This window comes from Pelodiscus sinensis, chromosome 29 (assembly GCF_049634645.1).
Source record: "Pelodiscus sinensis isolate JC-2024 chromosome 29, ASM4963464v1, whole genome shotgun sequence".
Lineage (NCBI taxonomy): Eukaryota > Metazoa > Chordata > Testudines > Trionychidae > Pelodiscus > Pelodiscus sinensis.
This window is the reverse complement of record NC_134739.1, coordinates 9,840,997-9,851,625: the sequence shown is the minus strand read 5'-3', so window position 1 is coordinate 9,851,625 and position 10,629 is coordinate 9,840,997. Positions and strand designations below refer to the sequence as shown.

Here is a 10,629-nt window from a genome sequence, read left to right as displayed (position 1 = left end):
GGCATCCCCGCTATAAGTTGCCCCGGTATTCATCCATTCCACACGAAAGTGGTTGACGTTTGTAGGAACTGATGCATTATAAGGCCTCTCATTCCCCACTCCTAAGTCGGGTAAAAAAAAAAAAAAAAAAAACCAATTTGCACAAATGGAAGTCAGCTGCGGGAAGAAAAGTTTTTTGGAACATATCTTGGACTTATAGCGAGGATGGCCTGTAGTGCTAAATACCATAACGTAGCAAAAAAACATATGGAACACTAGAATAGAGAAATAAAAAGTTTATTTAATTCAATTTCATTACAACAAAGCAGTGTAATGTCAAGAACTTAAATATTACAATATTATTAGTTTCAAACAGCCTTGAACAAACTCTACTTTACCGTACAGAAAGAAATGCAATTCTTCCAGGTATAGAGGGTACTGCTTCTCCAACCACCTGCAGAAGCCTGCACTAAAACTGACAGAAAAGAACAGCTGCCTCATAGGTCATGGGATCTAGAATGATGTGGATCCATGAGGAAAATCTACGATTATAATGGTCTTCAAACACCTAGTTACGTCTTTATTTAACATGTGTTATTTATTGGACTATAGTCTCAAGAGCGCTTGTATTAGGAGGCTTCCACTTATATTGGTTATATTAAAAACAATTATAGTCTAGTATAATTTGAGAAGTGGTTGAAGATAAAGCTAAGTCTTACAAATACATTTCTACTTACTGGGTCCTTTATAAACAAGTCAAATACTACAGTATACTATTTTAACTTAGGGTTAAAGGCTCTTAAACTTTGTTAATCTGCACAAAGCAGTCTGTCTCTAGAAAACAATACAGTCTCTTTAATATACACTGACACAATAGTCCTGTTATTTTACTGTTTACTGTAATGCAAAAATAATTTGGGGCTAACATCAATAAGCTGAGGCAGAGAAGTTTGTTTCAGAATCCTTAGTGCATTTAAAAAGATGGCATATATTCTATTCGCTTGGAGTGGTGTCTTTCTAACCTTGTGCAAGAGAAGCATTAAAAATACATACAAAACAGTTACTTACCAACAGACCGCTCAGGCTTTATAAAATACTATGTACACATATGGCACCTGGAAATTATTACAGTGCCAGCAGCCTAGCTGGTGGCATCCTTAACTTATTTCACTAACCTTTTGAACAGAAAGATAGGACATAGGACATGCATTTAATGGGATGTGTTTAGAATAGCCAAAAAGGTATGATTGTCTTTCAGAGGGCAGAATAGTTGGAATATTAAGACAAAGATAGGAGTCTGTTTAGTTATACTTACTTCTTATGGGAGTAAGATTCTTGTTAGTTTATCTATCCTGCTATAACTACAGCTAAGAGCGCTCAGAGTTTTGCAAAGGAGTGTTTTACATGTACCACCACGCTATGCTAATCAAGGGCCACAAGAAACTTGTTAAATGGCGGATAGATTAATGGACCGAGGTAGATCCACAGTCACCACACATTTAAGTTTTCTACAACTTATAACAACTACTTAGTGTACAGTGGGCAATCAGACTTTGTTTAAAAACAACAGTGTGTGCAGATGCCATTGATCCACAAACATTCAAGGTAAAAAAGGCTATTTAAAAATGAAGAGTTCCCTTGGAATGGCCATAAAACTGAAACTGACTATGCTGCATGGTACCCATCACTCATCATGCAATTGAACACACCAACAGTGAGATAAAGTGCACCACACAGTAAACCGTGGCTGGCATTCACAAGTTAGATCACTCTGGCATGACATTATTTTTACATCTTTAAGAATATTAAGACCTGGTAAGATGAACAAAAGCTAAAAGTTATTTTCTGAGTAGTTATATTTTGTTATAACCAAACAAGATCATGAGAGGTTTGCTTGGGAACCCACTAGTCTAGGTTGATCGTCAGTGATATTTTGCTTAGATTGCAATTGAAATATATACTAATGATACATTACAACCAAATGCTCTATCAGTGTGGTTGATAAATTATATTCATCTGCACTTTGCCAAATGAGTTAATTAAGTCTTTCAGGGCCAGCAACTTCTGGATGTCAGCCTTGAACTTGAATAATTTAACTGATTTCTCCTTTTAAACAGGTTAGGCCCACCTCTCAAATTTTAACTTGCACACTGGTTCTTGCAGTGTAATTCGATAGCCAAGTAAAATCCAACATCATGGTAATAGCAGGTGATTAGCTTGTATCTGAGTTGTTACTTTGTCATGGTAATTTTTACAAGGCTGGATTAGTCTGAATACTATAGCAAGGCAAGTTAATGATACAGATAATATCAAGTGAATTTCAAGAGGAAATGCAAGTCAGAAAAACCTGTACATATCATGCAGTTGAAAGACTTACCTACTATTTTCAGACATGATCTAGACTACCTGCTGAACTGGAAAATGAGAAGTGTCAGGTCAGAAAGTTAAACTACTTTTGAAGAGCTTTCCAAAATTAGCTGCCCCCGTTTAAGACACTAACAATACCGTAACATGAACAAGAGAAAGTAAACTGCTTTTCCATTTGACTGTATAGTCATTCAGGATACCCTCATTAGTATTCCTTTCTTTTCCCTAAGATCCTGAGTTACAGCTCCAGTAGAAATAATCAAAACAGTTAAATAAAGGGAAAGCTAGGGAAGAAGAGGAGGTAGGAAGGACAACAGAATTTACAAGAAATAAGTGAGAAAGTTTTTGGAGCTCTTTAGCAATGAGAAGAAGAGGAGAGAGCTAGTTGGATTGTTACTTCCAGGAAACGTTACTTCAATGGGACAACATGTTGGATATTTCCCTTGGAGTATTAAGTAATCTAGAACAAACATGGCCTTATTTATAAAACAATTTCAGATGTAAAAAAATGAAATTGCTTAATTTTATCCAATCAGCTTTAAATGCTGCAAACAGAATAAATTCAAACATTCGAAGATTGTGAAGGCTTAAGATTACTAAAAGCTTCTCATTGTCAGAAGCACAAAGTGCTAATCTAGTAAGGAACAGTGTGGCATTGTTACTTTAAATTTAGAGAGAAAATATATTAAAGGCAAAAAAGTACTGATTGTCAGTCAGGCTGGATACAGGTTCACTTTTCAAACTCTCACTGGAATTAAATGTGTGTCATTTGGAAAAACCCTTCAAGTCAATCTTTAATATCACACTATGAACTAATTTTGCTTTTAGTAATCCCTAATTGTCTCAGATATTTTAGAAGTGGACAGTTTGGGTTTTTTTTAGTTTAACATTTTTACTGTTTTCAGTCACTGAATGAGGTTGATTGTTTGCCTAAGTTTCTAATCAAACTGACAAAGAAGAGCCCCAGAAACATGAAATGTTCAAATAGTAAAATCCTCCCAGGTGCTGTCTCAAGTCCCATTTTAGTATGTCTCTGATGTTTTACCAGTCATTTGCTATAAGTAAATGCTGGCATTTCTACAATATTCAGAAACAAAATATTTCATACAGAACCATCTTGAAGTAATTTTATGAAAAAAGATTGTGCTTTTATTTTTATACACAGGTATTCCTCTAACTATTTTATGTGCCTTCAATTTTGGAGAAGCAAGTGCACAGATTCCAAATGTATGCAACTTTCAGCTACTCAGGAGAAGAGAAGCTACAGGAATATCAACATGTAAGTGCAAATAAAATTGGTGCTTTAAGAATATATCTAAATATAATGGTTAAAATGCATTAAGTTGGATTTGTTTTTTTAAAATCCATACAAATCCTTGAAAGTAAGGGCCTGACAAGAGAATTAACAGATTCTGCACTATATTTTCTTAAAGTGTCAGGCATTTCATCACACAGGAACCCAGGCTACTGTATGCTCTTCTCAATGATACACGAGAGGGATTTTAGATGTTAACTATTTCCCACCCTCAAAATTTAAGTAACAATATTACTTTTATGCATCAAATCAGCCACCCAAATCTTAATACATGATGGCAATGTACTAAGACTTACAAAATAGATAACACTGTATTCTTAAACCAGGTTAATTATAGGAATGGTCTTCCATGAATTAGCACTCAATCTGTGAGCGGGGCATTCCTCGCGTGTTTAAAGAATGTCGATGTTGTTCCTGCATCTGCCGTATTCTATCCTTTTGCCACATCAAGTTTGGTGGCATAGGGTATCTTTGTGTACCATGTAAGCATCTGAATGGTATTCTCACATGGCAGGCTGTTGCTCTACAGCGAGGTTGCGGCATGGGAGGCAGAAGCATCCATCGTTTTCTCTCAGCACAGTAACGATAGGCCTCTTTTCTGTATTGCTTATCTATATCATCACTGTTCTTCCACCCACCAATGATGAAAACATCATCTTTATAATAGCAAATGGCTGCCCCTTCAATAATAAGAACTTCTGGAGGCAAACTTTCCAGAATCTCGTCTGGCATTCTGCCAGAGATCTGTCTCTTAGCCTCTTCATTATCTATGGGGTAACTCTTGGGGCAGCATGATGCTGTCTGGTAAAAGTTTGTGTTGGCAACGGACATCTGAAAAGAGCAGTAGTTATCAATGAGTGGCAGCGACTCAATGTCTTGCCAGTGCCTTGTCTCTGTGTCATATCTGGTAATTAATGCCTTTAAGCCATCTTCACTATCATTGTCCACTGGGGTTCGAGCAGCAATGTAAACAAATCTATCTTCTACGGTGACTGCTTTGACATCACGAAGGATCTTTGGGGCTGACTCCAGGTTGTGCCATTTGTCTTGCTCAGGATTGTAAATGGCTACATCTTTAAAGCCAGGACTGAAGTTGCCATGTCCACCAATACTGTACAAGTTTCCCTTGACTTCAGTAAGGCCAAAAGAATGTTTTTTGCTTACTAGATTACAGACTTGCTCCCACACATTTCTGTTTGGATTGTACCTTTCTACAGTCTTGGCAAAGCCAGGCTCCATGGAGCCAGCCACATAAACATATGATTCTGTAACAGCAACAGCATGTCCATCAAGGTAATTATGTATGTGTGGTAAGTTTACCCACCTGTCTTCATCAATGAAATACCCCACACACTCACTTAAATAATCTCCTCCCTCTGATACACCACCAATCACCATGATGACATCCATATTTTGCCCAAAGCGAGGCAGCAATGCTACCGGGTAAGCAGCATGTTGCAAATTACCAGACTGCAAGTTCTCAGCCCTCAGGGCATGACTTTCCACAGCATCAGACACTAATTTAAGACAGGCTTCGTTACTGGATACTAGCCTTTCAGATTTGACATGCCGGGTAAGATAAGTGGGTTTCATCTGAGACAACCTGAGCAGTTTAAAGAGTTCTGCAAAATACCTCTCTCTTTCACCAGCATTTCTCTGAACCCACTTTAAAATGGTCTCAAAAAGAACTTCTTCAGAGTCCACTGTGATTTCCAAGTCTGAAAGCCAGTCTCTGATGAGGTGAAAGGGCAATGTGTAGAATTCTTCATCTTGGATAACTTTGCAGAAGTTCCTTCTTATCATGTCTGCAGCTTTCAGGGCAAGCTGGTTCAAGGAATACATATGAGCTAAGCTATGAATAGCCACACAGTTGGAGAGATTCAGTTTTTTCTTCAAAAATTCTCCACAGAATTCCTTTAACCGAGTCAATAAAAACCTAAAGAATATACAAAGATGAGTTAAGACATTAACTGAAGGGAGCGAGTTTAAGTCCTGTCATATCTCTTTAGCAATAAAGAGTTTATACAGCCCAACAGCTAAGTTTCTGGTGTAATTTATGAAATCAACATTATATAATTGTTCTTTTAACAGCTCCCTTTAACCAATTTATAGCCTACAAGCACACACAAGGCCTGCAAGCCAAATTGGGATACTTACTCTGATCACTAGATATATATTAATTGCTGGTGGAATGGGGACACCTACTAGATCAGTGCATTGAATTCAGATGTCTCCAACCAGTCTACTGTAGCCTCTAATAAATTACCCTTCAGGGAGCTGAAGAGAGCCATGCGCAGATACAAAAATTTTGTAGACACATGTGTATCTGCAAACATGAGCCATGTATATCTGCATACATACCTGCTGATAGAAATCTGATATCAGCACATTTGCAGGGTTCTAGATGCAAAAATGAGCCGCGGATATCCGCATGATACCAGCAAATATAAAGCGAACATCTGCACACTTGGAAGGCTCTAGGGATGAATTTGGGATGCCAAATCTCCATGGTGCAGCTCAGGGATGCTTTTTGGAGGCTAGGAATGCTGTACATGACTTGTGCCCACCCCCAGAAGTACAGCTTGGATCCATTTCTCTTCAGAGAATTCAGGAACTGTAAAACTTATACTAGAAGAGATGAGCTAACTACAAGGATTCAGAGAAGAGACATGATGCTGTTCCTGTAGGAAGAATGTAAGACTCAGAAAGCATGCCACTGTTCTACCTCACACCTCCCTAACAGCTCCATCATCACCCCACCACTAGGTCTAACTTCACCACTTTATCAATAGCCACAGGCCCCAAAGTTCCCTGTCCCACCACCCCCAACAACCACTTTCCAACTTAAGAACAGCCATACTGGGTCAGACCAAAGGTCCACCTCGCCCAGTATCCTGTCTTCCGACAGTGGCCAATGCCAGATGCCCCAGAGGGAATGAACAGAACAGGGAATCATCAAGCAATCCCTCTCCTATTACCCATTCCCAGCTTCTGACAGAGGCTAGGGACACCATTCCTACCCATCCTGGCTAATAGCTATTGATGGACCTATCCTCCATGAATTAACAGAGCTCAAGAAAGAACTAGATAAAAGTCCTGGTCTTGACAACGTCCTCCTGCAAGGAGTTTCACAGGCTGGCCATGAGCTGTGTGAAGAAAAACTTCCTTTTGTTGTTTTAAACTAGCTAGTTATGTTATGGGAATAATTAAATAATTTTTCCTTAGTCACTATTTCCACACCAGTCATGATTGTACTGGTAATCTATCATATTCCCTTCCCCCTAGTATCCACTTTTCTAAGCTGAAAAGTCCAAGTCTTTTTAATCTCTCTTCATATGGGACCTGTTCCAAACCTCTAATCATTTTGTTGCTCTTTTCTAAACCTTTTCCAATGCCCATATATCTTTTTTGAGATGAAACGACCACATCTGTACGCAGTATTCAAGATGTGGGCATACTATGCTTTTATATAGAGGCTATACGATGTTCTCGGTCTTATTTGCTATCCCTTTTTTAATGATTCCTAACATTATTTGCTCTTTTGACTACTGTTGCACATTGAGTGGTTGTTTTCTGAGAACTATACACAATCACTCCAAGATCTCTCTCGAGTAGTTATAGCTAAATTGGTCCCCATCATATTGTATGTATATTGGGATTATTTTTTCCAGTTTGTATTATTTTACATTTACCAACATTAAATTTAATTTGTCATTTTGTTGCCCAGTCACTTAGTTTTGTGAGATCTTTCTGAAGCTCTTCACAGTCTGCTTTGGTCTTCACTATCTTGAGCAGTTTGGTATCGTCTGCAAATTTTGCCAACTCATTGTTCACCCCTTTCTTGAGATAATTTATAAATAAACTGAATAGGACTGATCCCAGTACATACCTTCAGGGGACACCACTAGTTACCTCTCTCCAGTCTGAAAACTGACCATTTAATTCCTACCCTTTGTTTCCTGTCTTTTAACCAGTTATCAATCCATGAAAGGAGCTTCCCTGTTATCCCAAAGGCTCTGAAGTAAAGTTAGTCATCATGGGGAGGGACCTTGTCAAAGGCTTTCTAGAAATCTAAGGACACTATATCTACTGGACCCCCCCCCTCAAAGAACTCTAGTAGATTAATAAGACATGATTTCCCCTTTTCAGAAACCATGATGACTTTCCCTCAACAAATGATGTTCACCTATGTGTCTGATAATTTTATTCTTTACTATAGTTTCAACTAACTTCTTCAGTACTGACGCTAGACTTACTAGTCTGTAATTGTCAGGATCACAAAAGCTGATTTAAAGAATAGGTTACAAACTACAATGAATAGTTCTGCAGTTTTACATGAGTTCTTTCAGAACTCTTGCATGAATGCCACCTGGCCCCAGAGACTTGTTACTGTTAAGTTTATCAATTTGTTCCAAAACCTCCTCTAATGACACCTCAATCTGGGACAATTCCTCAGATTTGTCACCTAAAAAGAATGGTTCAGGTTTGGGAAACTCCCTAACATCCTCAGCCGTGAAGACCGAAGCAAAGAATTCATTTAGTTTCTCCTCAATTACCTGATTGTCTTTGAGTGCTCCTTTGGCATCTTGACAGTCAACTGGTTGTTTACCAGGCTTCCTGCTTCTGATGTACTTAAACATTTTGCTATTAACCAAAAACTCAAACCGTATCTGTTCTTTTTTTGGCATTTCTTATTATATTTTTACACTTAATTTGACAGAGTTTACATTCCTATTTTCCTCACTAGGATTTAATTTCCACTTTTTGAACAATGACTTTTTCTCTCTCACTGCTTCTACTTAGTTGTTAAGTGGTTTTCTTACTGTGTTTTTAAATTTGAGGTGTATATTTAAGTTGGGCCTCTATTATGGTGTCTGTGAAAAGCTTCTATGCAGTTGAGGGACTTTATTTTTGTCACTGTAACTTTTAATTTCTATTTAACTAGCCTCATTTTTGTGTAGTTCCCCTTTCTGAAATTAAATGCCATAATGTCGGGCTGCTGAGGTGTTTTTCCCACCACAGGGTGGTTAAATTTTATTACATTATGGTCACTATTTTCGAGCATTCCAGGTATATTTACCCTTTGGACCAGATCCCGTGCGCCACTTAGGACTACATCAAAAATTGCCTCTCCCCTTCTGGGTTCCAGAACCAGATGCTTCAAGAAGCAGTCATTTAAGGTATCAAGAAATTTTCTCTCTGCCTTCCGTCCTGAGGTGAAGTGTACCCAATAAATATGGGGATAGTTAAAATCCCCCACTATATTGAGTGTTTTATTGTGATAGCCTCTCTAATCTCCCTTACCATTTCACTAGCACTAGCCTGGTGATCCGTAATACAGTAGACTTCCAATAATCCGGAACCTATGGGACTTAGTCCAGCATATCTGATAATCCAACACCACCTATCAGGAGGTACTATAAACTGGGGCGCTCTCTCTCTCTCACACTATTATATATATATATACACACACACACACACACACACACACAATATTATATATATACACACACACACACAGTATACATTATATACTGTATATAAAGTGTTCTTAGTATATAAAGTGTTCTTAACCCTTTTTATTGTACATACTGTATACAGTATACTATAACGTTTTAGTTTTTTTAAGCCTTTTTACCCTTTTTGCTCAGTTCAGCTGCTGCCGCTGTTACCTTGTAACTCATTTTTTGCCGAAGCTCACTCACTAGGCTCTTGCCATTTCGATGCTGGACTATCAGGAGTGCCGGACTACTGGATGCCGGATTATTGGAATTTTACTGTATATCCCTTCTACGATATTATATTATTATTAGAGCATGGAATTACTACCTATAGAGATTCTATGGAACATTTTGGTTCATTTCTGATTTTTACTTCGGTTGATTCTACATTTTCTTTCACATATAGTGCCACTCTCCCATATCTCTGCACTTCACCTACTAGCTACCTCCATCACCTCCTCCCTTCACCTGTGTGTCTGCTTCACCAGCTTTTACCTTTCTCCTCTGTGCTGCCTTGCCCCCCTCACCTATCTAGCCACCCCTAACTCCAACGACCACTCTAGCAACAAACCAAGCAGACAGCTGCCTAGGGTGGCAGATTTACTCCGGCCACCCGACATTTGAATGGTGCCCAGTGCACTAGATCAAAACGCCTCTCACGGAAGTTTCCCTTCCCCCTGAAAAGCAGGGAGGCCAAATCTAATATGGGTCTATGGGGGAGAAGGGGATCTGGCAGTTTTGCGGGGAGGAAAAGGGAAAATCGCCTCAGGCAGCCTCTAGCCAGGCTCTTTCCTTCCTTCACCCGTGAAGCACCTCAACCCTCGCCCTGTCAGCCACAGGGCCCCTCTGCCCCCAAAAGCCGGCCTCCCTGCACTCCCCCTCACCTGTCGGCCATCTCCAGCACCTCGTGCACATTGCCCGGGCTGACACGGATGCTGCCCGTGTATATGAAGGCGATCACCGCTTCCACCGTGTCAGGCTCGGGTCCCCCCTCGGAGCTCCATTTCCGCAACTCCACCCGGCCGGAGCGCGACTCGGCGAAGCCGCCCGACAGCAGCGGGGTGAAGTAGTCGGTGGCGGCGGCCAGCACGGAGCGGTGGGCGCGGAACTCGCGCAGGGGCCCGGCGCCGCTGCCGAAGGCCAGGGTGATGTCGCAGAAGAGGTCGAGGCGGCGCTGCTCGTTCTGCCGCCAGGCCAGCTCGCTGCAGTGCGCCAGGCAGGTGAACTCCTCCGCCTCCTCCGCCCCGGCCCCGCCGCCCGCCTCCCCCGCGCGCTCCCCCGCCGGCCCAGGCTGCGGCTGAGGAGAGGCCGCTGCCGCTGCCGCCATCTTGCCCGGCCGCCGGCTCCCAACGGCTCGCGGGGATGCTGCCGGAAGGAGGCGGGAAGACGGCACGCAACCGCCGCCGCGCGCGGAGAAATCGCGTCACTGGCGCGCGCGAGCGCGCACGCGCAGCCCGCCCCAACGGC

At 40.9% G+C, this 10,629-nt stretch overlaps 1 protein-coding gene across 1 annotated transcript; it reads right to left on the bottom strand.

Annotated features, from left to right (window-relative positions):
• Window positions 1-260: 260 nt before the first annotated feature.
• On the bottom strand, window positions 261-10,585 carry KLHL11 (kelch like family member 11). The gene is made up of 2 exons (XM_075911565.1): window positions 10,047-10,585; window positions 261-5,597 (listed from the first exon to the last, which is right to left on the bottom strand). Exons 1-2 carry the CDS (start codon window positions 10,487-10,489, stop codon window positions 4,016-4,018), a joined length of 2,025 nt encoding a protein of 674 aa, XP_075767680.1. The 5' UTR covers window positions 10,490-10,585; the 3' UTR covers window positions 261-4,015.
• Between the last annotated feature and the right edge of the window lie 44 nt (window positions 10,586-10,629).

Coding starts and splice junctions, on each gene's coding strand:
- KLHL11 (XM_075911565.1), bottom strand. CDS start 10,489: ATGGCGGCAGCGGCAGCGGCCTCTCCTCAGCCGCAGCCTGGGCCGGCG. Junction 5,598..10,046: donor GTGCTGGAGATGGCCGACAG/GTGAGGGGGAGT, acceptor TATATTCTTTAG/GTTTTTATTGACTCGGTTAA.